The 15,621-nt window shown below is 45.5% G+C and overlaps 1 protein-coding gene across 3 annotated transcripts in view; it reads right to left on the bottom strand.

The window, feature by feature from the left end:
• Window positions 1-15,621, bottom strand: part of SHROOM3 (shroom family member 3) — a 118,878-nt gene that overhangs the window by 78,633 nt on the left and 24,624 nt on the right. For all 3 annotated transcript variants that reach the window (XM_042026895.1, XM_042026892.1, XM_042026893.1), the window contains one exon: window positions 1,081-1,235. In XM_042026895.1, the coding sequence (XP_041882829.1) occupies window positions 1,081-1,235 (155 nt within the window). The remainder of the gene's footprint in view (window positions 1-1,080; window positions 1,236-15,621) is intronic.

Here is a 15,621-nt window from a genome sequence, read left to right on the forward strand (position 1 = left end):
CTGTTACATTACAAAACAAACAGGTTCTGTTTCCACAGTTTTGCTAAGTCAGTTTGAATAAAACATTTTGTTCAGTCAGTACAGTTGGATTGCAGTCTACATGGGCCTAAAGTAAAAACCATTTATTTTTGGAAAACACTCAAATTGCAGCAAACTCCTTTTGCAAATCCTCTCCCAATAGGTGCACAAACCATATAACACTTCTGTAGATGAATATTCAGAATTTGCTGTAAGGTTACCTAAAGATGCTTTAGTTAAACAACAAGATAGAGTCAGCAAAAGCACTAAGTACAGCCCAGAGAGCAGGAGGGTGTCTGAGCTGGTCATACCTGCCCAGCTCATGCATCACCACTCAGATGTTACTCAGCCGTTCCAATTCAGTGACCCAAAATGACACCTTTTGTTTGACTAATGACAGCTCCCCAGCTGTGTTGATCCTTACCGAGATTCCCTTTTGGGTAAGTGTGGAAATTGAGGACAGAGCACTCCATAAAGTGATACCAGCTATCACTTAACTGGCACGGAAAGAAACTGGACATGGCCACAGCAAAAGACATAGAAGGAGCATTTCTATTAAGGTTTTAAAAAAACAAACAAAACAAACTCCAGACCCAAACATCTCTGATTCAAAATCCTCTATCACCCACCTGCAGAACACCAAACAGCTCCAAATCTTGCTGAGGCCAGTGGAAATCTTTCTGCTGTCACAGCAACAGTGACAACATGCGGCAAACGAGGCAAGAGCTATGTACAGAACGGTCACCCTTTCGCAGGGAGCCCTGGGCACTTGGGAGGAAGATGGGACTGCTTGTGCCCCACTGAACAGGGATCCTGGAGTGTCGTGTGGCAGGGGAGAAGTGCAACAGAATTGGGTGTTGGACATATCAGTGACAAAGGAGTCCTAGAAATATTGCCTGAAAAGAACACACATTTGCCCTTGGGCTCATGTTGGTGTGCTCAAAGCAAGCCCTGTGCTAAGATTAGGCCAAGCCATAGGCTTCCAGCTGGAGAAGTGAGGGGAATGGCTGGGTGGCCTGTGGGGCAGGAGCAAGGCAGGGAACGAGTGTGGCTCTTTCCTACCTGCGGACGACAAGCTTCAGCTTCTTGTAGGAGCCTTTCACTAGGGAGATGGCCTCTCTCCTGGAGCTGCTCAGCTCCACCTCGTTGATGTTCACCACTTCATCACCAGCCTGCAGCTTGGATGGCAGGGAGTCTGCCTTCCCTCCCTCTTCGATCTGCACAGGAGAGAGGGGAGAAGGCAAAGGTGAGACATGCCTGACATGGTTTGGCTTTCACCTGCAGAGCTGAGTGTGTGTTTCTGTTGAAGAAATTCATCTACCAGCCCCAAACTCTGCTCCTGGATTAAAAAATCCTGGTCTCCCTTTGTCAGCCAGCTCACACAGAGGTCTGTGCTTCCCACCCCTATGTTTCATATAGATGAGAGCTTGGAATCAGCAGCCAGATGAGTTCTGCCAAGAAGCACTGTTTAGAATAAGCCTGAAAGGTCTTTGGTATTTGGAAGCAGTAAAAGCCAGCAAAACAGCCTTGGAACGCCTCTTGATAAGAGCACTCAGGCACCAGCCCAAGGGCAAAGCCAGGATTAGAAGAGTTTGGATGTGATTTTTTTTGTTCAAGCTCCCCTTCATGATCCAGATGCCTGATGAACAACAGCTTCTTTCTTACTGGCCAGCAGTTAAGCAGGAACACTCTGGTGTAGGTAATTAATGACGTGCAGCATCTCGGTAGGGTTTTTCAGCTATAAAGACAGTAGACAATTATTTGAATTTTATGAGAAAGTAAGCAGCCTGCTCGAGGTCATGGAGTGGCAAGGCTAGAAGGAGACTCCTAGGGCACTACCGTCTGCTTTGTACAGCCCATCATGTACACGGCATAGTGACTCCCCATCCGGGGGCCAGCAAAAATACACCAAGTCTGGAAAGAAGTCAGTGACAAGGCAGAGGACAAGAAAATTTGGCCCAGGATCTCTACATCGCAGCCTTGTGCACTAATGCACTCTCTCTGCAAAGGCATACACTAGCATAGCAGAGGGCCAGGTTAGGCATTGCAAATCTTGAGTTTCAGGAGACTTGGGAGTGCTACTGGCTCTGAGTGTAACTGATAATTACTTTGTTTGCAAAACTTGCCACCACAAAATCTGCTATTCAAAGCACCCAGCAGTCCCTTCTCAACAGAGGCTGTGACCTGTGTCAGCAGATGTCACGGGACCCACACTTTTGTGTAACATCTCCTAGCACAGCAGAAGTATAACCTCTTCTTTCAGGCACTCACCTTCCCAGACATCCTACTGAGACAAAGAGATGTGTCTGGACTGGATTCAGCCTCGGATCCAGGCAGGAAGGGCTGCTATTTGCAGGGGTGCGATTTTCGGAGCAGTGAAATTGCACGCATACTTCTGGAAGTTGCTTTCATTTCAAGTCACTCCAAGCAGCGTGTAATTGAGCCATGCCCCAGACATGTAACTCAGCACATGCAGACACACTGCCCAGGTTCTTACCAGGGCATTAGTTTCGGTGTTGAATGGTGATTTCTTGCAGGCAAAGACGGTCTGTTCCTCTAAACCAAGGAATTCCAGCCCAAGTACCTTCTAAAATGTAAAATCTGACTTCCCCAAACACCAGCCAATAAAGTGTCCAACCCCCCTACAAAGGTAGGAAAAAATCATTGCCATTCATCTTACCAGGAAGTCATTCCACTGATGAATGAGTTTTTTCTTTTCTTCTTAAGAATGGATAAAACCACAGGAATGAGCCTTCCCATAAAGAGCCTTGTATCACAATTACCAGGAAGGGTGAGAGATGAAATATTAGCCCTTGCTGCCAGTATAAATAAATAACAAACGAAAAATGCAGTATTGCTGCAGTTTATTGCTGCTCTAAAGCAGAACAGGTGGGTATCATTTCAATGAAATACAATAGTGGGGTACTAGGACTTAGATTAACTTGTGATGTAGTCAAGAGAAGGGATTTTCAGTTTGTTTTTGTTTTCTGTTACAGCACGTACAATGGAGAAAAGTCCTGCTTGGAAAAATATCTCTTGTAACAAATACCAGCTACTTCAAAGGCTGTGATACTCATCACAAGCATTTGTATTAACTTGTGCCGTGATGAACCCTAACCTTAAAAAATCAACAGAATCATGATCTGTTCTTTATCATCTAATAATTCCAATTGTATTTATATATTTGAGATTTTTCACTTCACGGGAACACTGTTTTAAGGTTCTCTTTACAACAACATGGGCTAGACCTTTCTTTTTCTCCTTTTTCAGTGAAAATGGACATTTGGATTCTTCCATATTCACCTTTATAAATAATGTGAAATCAAACACTTCCAGGGAAGACTAAACCCAGCAATACTTCTGATAAGACTGATAGCCTTATTAACTGCTCTGAAAGAAATCTTTCTTCAAATCCTGATGCATTCCAGCTTATCCCTACACCAAGGGCTCTTAAACTGCAGCCTGTGAAGCCAAGCAGCCAGCCAAAGGACCAGAGTAAAGGATGCCTTTAAGGAAAGTTTGTTAGCATGAGTCGAGTCATCTGCAAGTAACTCCAGAGGCTGAACGTGAATTTCTTTGCTCCTGTGTACTTAAACTGTCCACGAGCAAGACCTAAAACCAGACCCACATTGTGCCTTTGGAAGCTTTTGATGGCAGCATCAAAACCATATTACTTACAGACGTAGAGAGAATATAAATGGAGATGTGGACTTGTATTTTATTGTTGACACAGTTCTCTCATCTGTTACTAACCTGTTAGCCTTCTCATCTGTCATCTATCCAGCTGGGGTTACCTGGATACAAATTCCTGAAAGTTCCTGGAATAAAACATTCACAACAGGCCCGTGACCTGGTACTATTGCTCAGAGAAGAAAAAAGGCAAAAAGACTCATAAGGTTCCGTCAAAAGTCTAGAAACAAGGCCTTGTCTCCCAAAGCAAGGCTCAGATGCTCCATGTCCATTCTTCCTCTTTGTATGCCTCTAAAAATATTTGTGTTTAAGGAGTGGTGATATTTCATGGGAAGGATTGAGTGATTCAAACAAAACAAGCTGCACTATAAACACAAAGCTCTATCGCAGTGTAACAATTATCAACAAAGCAAACAAACCTCAACATGCAGGTAACCTATTTAAATGAACACCTGCTTCACTGCATGAGGGTGCACAGAGTCCAGGATGGGACGTGCTGGAGGCACGGAGTCAAGGATGGGAGATGTGTGCACACCACAGCAGCCAAATAACACCAGGTGGGGACCACTTCTGCCTGTGGTTCCCTGCTCTGAGCAGCCTGACTCACCCTGTGCACCAGATCCCGAATGAGAGGAAATGGGAAGGTGAGTTTTCCACTGTTCCCTAAATCCCCAGTGGATCTCAGTGCTGTCAGTCGGCCAGGGCAGAGCCAGCAATGCAGTCTGTTGTTTTTGGTGTGCAATTGGAGTAGTTTGAGCAGCCACAGCATTGCCAAAATCACCCTCAATAATCACTTGTGACAAAAATGTGATGGCCATAAGCTACATGAGCTAGTGCAAGGGGTCAATCAATAGCCAGGAGGACCTCTTACAGTTTATTTAAGCTGAGAAAAACAAGGTGAAATGCAGCCAGCAAACCTTGTGGGTGTAATGATTGTCACTCATCCATCAGGAGCAGGAGGAGCCAGCGGGAGCCAGCCAGGGACTGAAGATTTTTCCTTTTGGCTGGATAAGGCCAACTGCTCTGCCAAGTCAAGTTATGAGAGGTGACTCTGGCAAGCACGGGGTGGAGGAATAGCTGAAAATCAGTCTGGCTTTGAACCTTTGGGGCTGGATTCCATGGCCGGTCTTACTGCAGGTGCTGTGAACAGAGCCCAGGCAGTGCCAGGAGGGGAGAACAACCCCTCTCCTTGAAATCAGCAGGAGCATCTGTACAGCAAAACACGTCAATAGCATAAAAGCTCTTGTTTTCCATGCCTCAATTTCCCACCTGGAAATGGACACAATTGTTCTACCTCACTCTGTCCTATCTAATTAATGCGTGACCACTCTGTGGGTGGTGATGATCCAAATCTTGGCTCTTATTCCAGAGGTCTCTGCAAATCCCTAGCTCACAGGCTCTGACCTTGGGGACAGTCCATGCCAATTAGAACCATGCAACAGCAAAGCATCCCTTTCCAGAGTGTGTTCCACCACCCGTCAACAGCATGGTTCCTGCTTTTTGTGAAATCCCATCAAACTTCCGTGATTTCAGCATCTTCCACACACCTCTTTCTTTCTCCTGTTTGCCACAGACCCATCTGGCCCATTCTGTCAGGCTCCTTTGGAAGGAGAGGACAAGGAGCTCCCTGCCAAGCTCGCCTCTCCTGAAATACACTCACTTCAAAAGGCCTCCACAGTCTCCTTGGGCTAATGCAAACTCCAGTCCTTCCGTTGTCTTTTCTGCAGTAAAGCCTTCCATGCCCACTGCCCTTTGCTGAAAATCCCAAAGGCCACCCCTGGTCCTGCTTTGCATGAACATTCCAGACCATTTTCTTGCATTAGAAGAGGCTTCTTGTCATTCAATAGATCCTGCAGGAGACTTCAAACCCATGTGTCCCCCCTTTTTTTGGCTTACTGTAAAAGCAAGAAGTTGCTTAAGCAGATCACCAAGGATACATAAGACTTACTACTACTGCCTTTTGTTTGGCTCACTATGGTTACTGTAGGTTTGGAGAACACTGGCTAACTGAAAGCCTTTCTTGATTATTTTAAAGAAATTTTCTTCATTTATTCCTCTCTTCCCTTTCTTCTAGGAGCTTTTGTAACAACAAATTCTCTGCAGCTCTTAAGATGGATTATTCCATCTTTGTGTCCTTTCTATGATGAATGGTATGTGTGATTCCTAAGCTGCAAACTTATTTGCTCAAGTTTCTCAACAAAAAAGAGAAGCGATCAAGCAAAGATGTGTGCGCACTGTATGCAGTTGCACAGGTGAGAGCAGAGCCACACAGCAGATTAGGACAGTTCCTGGGGGACACCTGGAGATGCCCTGGAAAAAACAGCAAGCCAGCAGAGCAGGGTGTTGACAGAAGCGGCAGCAACTGCAATGGCAAACTACTGCCCTTTTCGTGTCAGATATTATAATGATGGGAAGAGAAGCATCACAAATGAACTGCTGGAGGTGGCTGTTCAGAATTCCTGAGCTGCTGAAAAAGATTTTATAGGAACCGACAGGGTGAAAGGGGAAGAAATTTTGCCCCATGAAGGAATAGAGAGAGGCAGCTTTCGCTGAAGCAAGGACTCCCTGACTTTCCCGGGAGCAGCATTACAGAAAAATGTTCTCTGCCTTAGAGCTCTTGTTTCCAAGTATTTTACTGGAACCATTTCCATTCTTTCCAGTGGAAAGATGCATTTCCATTGAATCTGGGGTTCATCTCTTCACAAGGTCATTAGCACCAGTGCAATGCCAGGGAAAGGGTTAAACCAGAAAATCTGACTGTATCCATTGCAAATTCAACAGCCAAGGTTTTCATCACTTTTCACTGGCCAAACTGGAACTGCAAACTGGGAAGACTGGGATGTTTCATTTACCTGTCCACTATGAGGTGTAGCACAGCCACACCAGACCAGTCATGCATTGCACCCAGTACAGAGCAGGGCACGCATATTTTGGCTCGTTTAGAAAACTCATTGAGTTGCTGAATTGATGTGGGCTTTGTGTTGGAGATTTTTAATCCCCTGTGGAGTTCAGAGATGGTTCTCAAGCCTAAAAACAAAGTTGCAGAGCTGCTGAATGTCTCCAGAGAATATGCTGCTCCCCTTGTTCAACCTTAATGCCATGTCACAATTTGGGGGCAGTGACATGCAGCAGACAGAAATTCCTCCCCATTGTCCCCAACCTCCGTGTCATCATGACAGAGCAGTTAAGACAATTCAATCAAGAAATAGTTAAGTCAAAGGTCTCCCCCTGGAGCCATGTCTCTGCTGGATTTCCCCATCCCTGGTGCATACATGCATCTTGAGAGAATTCAGCTGTTGACAATTACTCCAAGCTAAGGAAAGAGTTTCCAAATTAGTTATGGAAACTATATGCTGCAGGGAAGCAAGGAAGGCATTTTTTCTCATAGTGTTCTGCATTGTTCTACAGTAACATTTCTGCTCCCAAGTACAAAGCATAGTAGTGGACAGACTAATTTATTCCAGGTAATCATACGAGGTTCATATTGAATGACCTCACCTTGCGAGGCTGAACTTTATTCAGTGGAAGAACAAGTTAAACTCCACAGTTTTGAAGGGTTAGCAGTGCTCTGAAACCTTTCCAATACTTTAAAGTAAATCTGTTCTTTAACAGAGGCAAAACAAGGCATTTTCTCCCACACCCAGCCTGAACATGTTAATGACCATCCAGGATGTGAGTGAAAGTGGTACAGATGATACAGTGACTGTGGGCACCAAAGCTGCAATCCAGATGCAGATATGCCAGTGGGATCCATGCTGGAGGGAGTTACTGACAAGTGGCAAGGATTCAAGGTCATTCCTAGGACTACCCTGCAGGCTGCAACACTTCCACACCTTTCCATTTCCTGCGTGATTGTTTCCTGTCCTGGGAGCAAGGTTAATCTCAGCAGCCAGCCCCTCAGCAAAAAGTGGCAAGAACTGAATGGAAAGCAGATTGCTGGCTTCAGCTCCAAGAGATAAGGAGACATGCCTGGATGAGTTTGCGTCTGACTCCTCTCGGTCACTCTAAATTCCTAAGCCAGTGGAGGAAAGAAGGCTTAGCTCTTAAGATAATTTTCCACCTTCTTAAGCACAAAACTGTTAGGCTCCCACAGAGATTTTTACATTTAAAAGAGGAAGGGGCAGGGAAAATCAAGTCTTCTTTCAACTAATGCACAAAGAAAGATGGGCCTATGATGCAGCTTTGATTCAGGCCTTCAAGAAGCCTCCAGGATCTTTTCTGTAACAAGAGGCAAAACTGAGAATAAATTTTCTCCACCCCTCTTCGTATATACAAGACAAGGAACTAATCTGTGTTTGCCGTGGGTAACGCCTTGAGCCGTATCAGGTCCCGCTTTTAGAAGCATGGTACAAACACCTCATCATGGACAATTCCTACCCCAAGCCCTCTAGGATCAATGGGCAGGTTTGACAAACAGAGAGAGGGGAAACAGATGTGGAAAAGCTATGATGAGCAAGCAGAGAGACAGCACCAAAATCATCTCTCAGCTACACATTGGCAACATATGGACTGAACCTCTGGGCAGGGAGAGGAGCAGCTGCAGGACAAGGGAAAACCAGCTGGTTCGCAGCCAGCATAAATCCCTCACCAATGCCTTTTCCTGCCTTTCCCTCCTGTTGCTCACAGCCCACAGCAACCAGGCCAGGCAAAGAAGGACCGAGGTGCACCCAGGTCAGGTACAGAACAGCGATGCCAGTGCAGGTGCAGAGCAGTGCTTGCCCTTTGAGGGACCACTCTGTCCTGTTCTTCCTCTGCTTCCTGCTTCCAGCTCCAATCCCAGCCTGCAGAACACACCCTGCCCGTGCTCCTGGGAATCAGAGAGCCTTACTTCTTTGCTCACTGTTTGGTTTTTGCAAACAATCCATTCCAAGCATGCCACAGAGGGTATAGCACCAGGTGACACAAATATTGGGGCCCGGAGCATGTTAACTTGATCCTGTTTGGTCTGCGGTGATTATTGGCCGATATCAGCTCAAGGGGCTACAAGAACTCATTCCCTGTTCCTCTGCTGTAGCTGATACAGCTCACCCCTCTCCAGAGAACACAAAGCCAGTGGTTGCACATGGCTGAGAGTTAATATTTGCTTAGCAAAGGGAGAGTTAAAAATAGCTGTTTGCCAAAGAGTCCGCTGGAAAGGTCTTCTGCTCTGCCCCAAACACACCCAAGGACTCCTTTCTTTCATCCTGCTTTGCCATCCTGCTTCCAGCCTTACGGTCCTTCCTCACATTTCTCACAAGGTTTCAGTAATTAAAAACCCAGTTTCTATGACATTTTGACAGTAAGCCCATTAAAGCCTAGGTAAGGGGCTTCAAACATGTGGCCACCCAGCACAGGAAAGAGCACTGCCTCACAGCTATGGAGTCCGTGGCACTCAGTGTTCCTCACCCAGTGCCACTCATCCCTCAAAAATGGAGATGGGCCTGTGGAAACAGCTGTAATTACAAAAACTGAGGTAAGGTGCTGCTCAGGGACTGCCTGAACCCTACAAACCTTAGGATATACATTCAGTGGCATTAGCTGTTCCCTAATCCTTCCCACGGGCACCTGTACAGAGCCCACACACCATCTCCAAACAGCCCTTCCTGGTAGTTGCAGTGTAGCCCTCAAACTGGGATCTTATGGACTAGCATTCGCTCACAAAAAGGTAAAAGGTGCAAGAATTGGCCCACCTCAAAAATGCCACCTTTGGCACTGAGTGCAGATGGATCAGTGTAGGAACGTGTTACTATATTTTGCTGCTGGCAGATTCTTTTGCTGTGCACTGCACGACCTTCTGTACCTTCTGCCCCCTCCCTCTGCCCCTCCTTGCCATCTAGGAAAGCAGACCAGTTGGAGATGTGTCTGCAAAATTGTATTTGTTCCCTGCTCCAAGGACAACTTTTCAAGGCTGGGGAAAGCCAACCCTAGAGTCACAGGAACAGCCATAGAAGGAAATTCAGTCACAGCTTTAATCTCCTGGCTGTTCTAAAATCAGGGTGCAAATGGCAATGTGTCCTTCTCTACAGGATGTTTAACAAGTTTTCCCAGGCTTTTGTATTACTTTTTTATACTTGCTTTTATGCTATATTGCCTTAACCCCCTGAGGCTTGACAGGGTGACCAATTCCCAGGAGACTTTCTTTGGACTATTTCATTTTGGGGTAACTGGAAAATATTCCCAGGTAAGAAAATACAGCTGAGACATACACACCTGGGATCAGTTTGGAGGAGAAAGGAGACAATCAGCAGTTCGCAAAGTACAGTTGTCGAGGGCTTTTTTCATCACATGATTAGGCAGTGAGCTTCCTGCCTTGGCATATTGCTCACATGAATTCAAAGCAGAGATGTCATGAAAATCCACTCCGCGATCAGTTAATTCCATAAATTATGTGAATCTAAAGCTATGGGATTTTCTGGCTACTGGAACAGGTAGTACTTTCCTGTAGACAGATCCTTGGCCCCAGCATGGCCAGTTACTGCTTTTGATGTTTGCCACTTCTCTTTCCCTTATTTCCCTGCCCCAATATTAACACTTCCATTATACCTATTATAAACAGCAATAATGATAGTAATGAAAACAGCAGTAATTATCCTCAAGAACTTTCCTTCCATTAGATAATTTGACCTTTCAACACCATGGGGAGACAGTAGGAAGTACTGTTCCTAAACTAGAGAGGAATAAAAACAGGAGCCATGTTTATGTAACTTTTCCAGGGTCACAGAAAGCACCACACAGCAGCGCTGGAGCCACACTCCCTGTTCTGACTGAGGTCACGCTGCACTGATGCCAAACCAGACTCCCCACCTCTAATATTTCATCCGTGTCCCCAGCACTGGGGCATTTTTGCTCACAGCAATGTTCCCTTTCCTACAGCCATGAGGAACTGCTCTTGGATGTCCTTCCATCATTATTTCTGGTTTCCCACTTGTCTCCTCAGCTTTAATTCTCCTCTGTTTGCTGCAGCTGTCCTCTCCCCCATGATACTATCATTTCCCTTTCTACCTTTTGCCCTTCTTTATCACGCTCTTCTTCCCTGAGCCCAGTAATACAAACGATTACCCACTCAACAGTCTATATCTGAGAAGAAATAAAAACAGATGATGCAGCAGAGCTGTGCTTGATGAACCAACCGGAGCTCTTGCCAGGACTCAATAGCTGCTGGAGGGATTTAGGCATGCACTTCTCTCATTTTAATGAGAATCAGACATCAAAATTTTTAGGCACTCTTTGAAGATCAAAGCTTGGAGCAGCCAACAGCAAATAAAACTCAGCTGAACATTCAGAGAGGTGTCCTTCAGGGCAGGAGAGTACCGCTGGCATCCCTAGGGATGAGAAGGAAAAGCTAACAGACTTTCCAGAAGGAGCTGGGCCGGCTCACCCCAGCATCTTGACTCAGTGCCAGGTCGCACACCCTGCACAATGCCACAGCCAGAGCTCCCCTCAGACCAGAGAATGGATGGCAATAGCGCGGCTCAGAGCGACGGTGCCGGGACAAAAGAGGAATTTCACGGTCCAAGCCATTGTCATCACATCACTCCTGGCAAGCCCCTTCTTTATTCCCCCAGCCTTCTGTAATTATTAAAAAGTCTTCTCAAGTGAATTTAGTGCCCATGAAAGATGCCAGGCTCACAGCCCGGGAGATTCTTTTTCCTTGCCTACAGATCAGCTTGTCACCCCTGCTCCCTGCTGCCTTCTTCCCAGTTTCTTTTTTCTCCAAGAAAGACTTCCTCTGAGATCTTCAGGGACAGTCAGCTCCAAAGATCCAAGTGCAGCAGCTAGTTTTATAAAATGGGCATTTCTGTGTACCAGGCTATCCAAATGGAAAAGAGCACGGGAACTGAAACGCCTGTTCTTGCTCTGGCCGTGTGGATGTCTTGAAGTCCTTCCCAGTCTTTGGGAGAGATGAGCAACAAACCCTACGAGGGAGATACCCAGCCGTGTTCGCTTTGTCCCTGCAGTCACTATCTCCGTCCTCTGCTGCCACCCCGCGGCTCCTGGACATTCCAGGGACAACTGCTTTTTCATGGAACTCATTTTTCAATGGAAATAATTTTTCAGTTATTACTGCTGTTGTGAAAATAGAGCAGTGCTGCACTTAGGCCACAGAAAATATCTGAAAGGTTCAAAGGCAGATGCTTGAATAAATTTACTGTGTGGGAAAGCAAAATAAGCTGCTTAAGAGTGGTATTTACCTTATTCCTCAATTTAAATACTGAAAACCCAGGCAGGCTCATCAGGAAATGCTGCAGTCCTCTGTCTAAGTACAAAATGAGAGGAAAGACATCCTGACCCTTTCATTTTGTCTGGCTGATATCTTTCAATGCTTCCCACTCTGCCAGACATGATCTCTGAGGTCTCTTTTTCCTGATAGTATCCTTCACCTGGTTGTTCAGAACATATTTCCTATGATTTTGTCCTCAAAGTACCTTATGCTGCTAAAAAAATATTTAACATTCATGTTAATAAGCACTGAATTAATTTTGTTCATGGTCTGTGTCAATTCTTTAACTACCGCCCACGAGGCCAAAAACCTCTGAAATTCCCTGCCCACGTGTCAGCCAAAAATGTCTTCAATCTGCATGGCAGGGTTTTTCACCAGCTCAAAATGCTGGAGCAATTTGGAAACTAAGAAGTTAAGAGCAGGCTTAGCTAGTGATTAACAAGGCATTTCATAGCATTCTGGGAACTTTCTTTTAATTTTATACTGCAGATACGGACATTAATAGTGCAAAAACTGCCAGGGTGTGAGACAAAAGACATTTGTTCTCTTCAGATGTGGGTGACAGGGAAAGGTGCTCCCTAAAGCCACTCTCACAGTCACACACAGCACCTATTCCTCTCCTTGTCTGAATCCTCTGAAGTAGCCACATCCTGCTTGGAACTGTCTTATCCAGATATTTTAGGGAGGGGAATTTATACCTGCATTTCCAAGCTTACCCATTTACCAAGACAAACACTTTTTGGCCAAACTATTTTTAGCCGCAGTGGACACACAAGTGAATTCAGCTGCAGTTCAGGTTGAGGCAGGTCCAAGTTTCCAGAGCTGTCAGGTGCCACGGAGATGGATGAGGCAAACATACCTGTAAAAACAGCAGGCACGTTGCCCACTGTCTTCCTCCTTCCTGCCTGCTTTGGATTTACACCTTGCACCGCATCTCCAGGATGAGATGTAAATGCCTTTCCAGAGGAAGGGTTTCAAATTGTTGTTCTACCATATTGTGCCAGTGACAAGTCCCACACAAGCACTGCAAACACAAACTGAACACATGCATTCCCTTCCTGCCTTCTCCTCCACTTGGCCCCTTTTCCTGGTTTCTCACAGTTCTCTCAAACTTTTTTTTAAATTTAGCCTTTTTTTTTTTTCCAAAAATGTCATTGAAAATAAACTGACAGGACAAACAGCTCCGAGATTCCCACTAATAAGGTCAATGTGAAATTGCATGTTCGGCTCTCGGCCACAAAAGGCCCTTGATCTCAGGAAGGAATTGGATTACAGAGATTCCATATTGCAGTTTAGTATCTGAACTAGAGCAGGACACAAAATGAGCCCTAACTCCTGCATCATGAGAAGGCCATTTGGCTCGTTGCTCTCCTCTCTTCTTGCATGTAGTGCCAGGTTCTGGAGGTACTGAAACAGACACAAGGTGATGATGAATCTGCGTACAAGGAGCCCTTCATTTCCAAATACTACACAACCTTTTCCATTTTCTTAGCTTCAACCTTAAGCATTGAAAAATCATATTCCTGCTTCACGCTGTTTACACAATGCACTGGAAACTTTACCCTTACATCCCGAGGTGGGAGGAGGAAGGAGAGGAGCAGGAATAACTAGAAAGGAAGTGAATGTGCCTGCTAAAGCCAGACACTACACAGAGGCTAAAGAGCATTTCTTTAATGGCGTAGCTCCAGGGGATAAGGCAGCAGGCACACGTTTTTATAAGCTGAATTATACATTAATGAAAATCCCAGGACATTCCTGTAAGAGCAGAGGCATTAGTGGTAGCTGGGACGCTGGCCAAATTCCAGTGAAGGTAACTACACTGTTTCCCTATGGTGTTCCCGCCATCTCAGTGAATGTGGTCAATTGTTTCAGCTCCAAGTCGCTCTGCAGCATCCCTGGGATGTACAGTTCTCTGGGATAACATTCTCACTTAAGGAATCCTGGTGGAATTTAAAAATAGCTCCTGTGAATTATGACAATGTCCTTTCTGGCAAACAATTTTGCAACAACAGCTTTGAGACAAACAAGCTGCAGAAAACTTGAAGATTGTGTAAAAGTTCCAAGAGGAAAGAACAAAAAGTACACTGGAAACCTCAAAGCAGAAATACTGTGGCAGACACTGCTCTGTTTGGAATTAGTTTAATTAATATCCTTCCAGGGATTTAGCATTGCTAAATTCAGAATATGCCTTTTCCATTTCATGGGGTTTGGATGAAGCCTATATAGCAGAAGGATTTTTCAGGGAAAAAACCCCTCTGTAAGAGAGCTTGGAATGCATATTTCCTTTGCTATGGCTACAGATGGCCAGTAGCAACCCTTCCTCCAGGCTTCCAAATTTTTACAGATACCGTTTCTCTCCAGGGAAGTGTCTTTACATGAGTTGGTGAAAACTAGGTACTGCCTTGTCTGTATCAAAGCAGACTGTGCTGAACTTGTGAAAAGCTTGGATGAGCTTTGAAGACCAGCTCACGTTCAAAGGGCCTGGCAGGAGAAGGGCAAAACCACAGGGAAACAGGACAACAAACCTTAAGGCTGCAAGTGTGAGTTTGCAGAGACTTTTGGGAACACTAATATTGAGCTGCTGCTGTTTGCTCTCACCCTTGCCAACACAATAATTAAAAATGTACAGTGCTGGCCCTTTGAAAAGCTGCACAGAGCACTAGTTCCAGTAAAATCCCAGCTTCTGTTCCTCAAGCTGAATTAGGTGCAGAGCCAGCTGACTCTTTTAGCTGAATCTCCCTTCTGCTGACAGGATAGACCCCCAGATTTGAACAAAGCCTGAGCAGTTTGATTCTGTCCTGCATTCTGGCCCTTACTGAGGTCAGGATTAATGCCTTCATTGCATGGAGATCCAAAATACTGAGTATGAAAACAGCATGGCAATCGTGGTAGCCTCTTGACTGTTCCTGTTGGATCCTAGAGATCCCTGTGAAAATTGCAGATGTAACTGCGTGCCGGTGTTTATCTTCAGAGCTAAACAGCGTGCAATGCAGCGATGGAGTCTCGCCTCTGTATTTGCCACCAGCGTTGCCACCATTTGTCACCAGAACTGCCGTCAGCCTGGATGGCCGTCTGTGGGGAAGCTGGTCTCAATTATTGATAAAATATATAAACCCCAGAAGCCAGCCGTGGCTTTCAGAAGAGCCCAGGTGTCTGTGCCCAGTGCATGATCTCAGCGATGTTTTCCACTCAGCCATCCCTGTCCTGATTGATTAACTGAGTGGGGGCTGAAGGAGCAGCATGCGGTACTTAGCTAATTACACTGCCCGAGGTCTTTTGTCCTGCTGCCGCTGGATCGCCTCAATTGATTCTTTCAGTCCCTAAACAGCTTTGTGGGCTGCATGCCTGGGCAGAATAAGGTCTTTTGTCATACTTTAATGAACGAAAATGTTTTAAATCCTTTCCTTCTCCCTCCACTCCAAGTAGCAGCAAGGGTAACCCTGGTGCAAGGACAGCTGTACCAGGCCGATGGGTGTCTGTAACCGTGAGCATTCTCCTCCTCGAAGGCTGTGGGAGTTTACAAGCTTCCCAGCATCAGCTGTCCCATCTATCCAAGGTATCTATTGCCACCTCCGTCTTCATGGACTGCAGGAATTTAAGTCTTGTAAGACTTCTAGAATACAGCTAAAAACGTGCTAAATGTGTGAACATTCAGCATCATAACACAGGTTCACGAGCAATTAATTCCTGCATAAAGCAATCTGAAACTTCTG

Source organism: Corvus kubaryi, unplaced genomic scaffold (genome assembly GCF_017639235.1).
Source record: "Corvus kubaryi isolate FWS band 111438036 unplaced genomic scaffold, C.kubaryi_AGA036_p1.0 37292, whole genome shotgun sequence".
NCBI classification, from domain to species: Eukaryota; Metazoa; Chordata; class Aves; order Passeriformes; family Corvidae; genus Corvus; species Corvus kubaryi.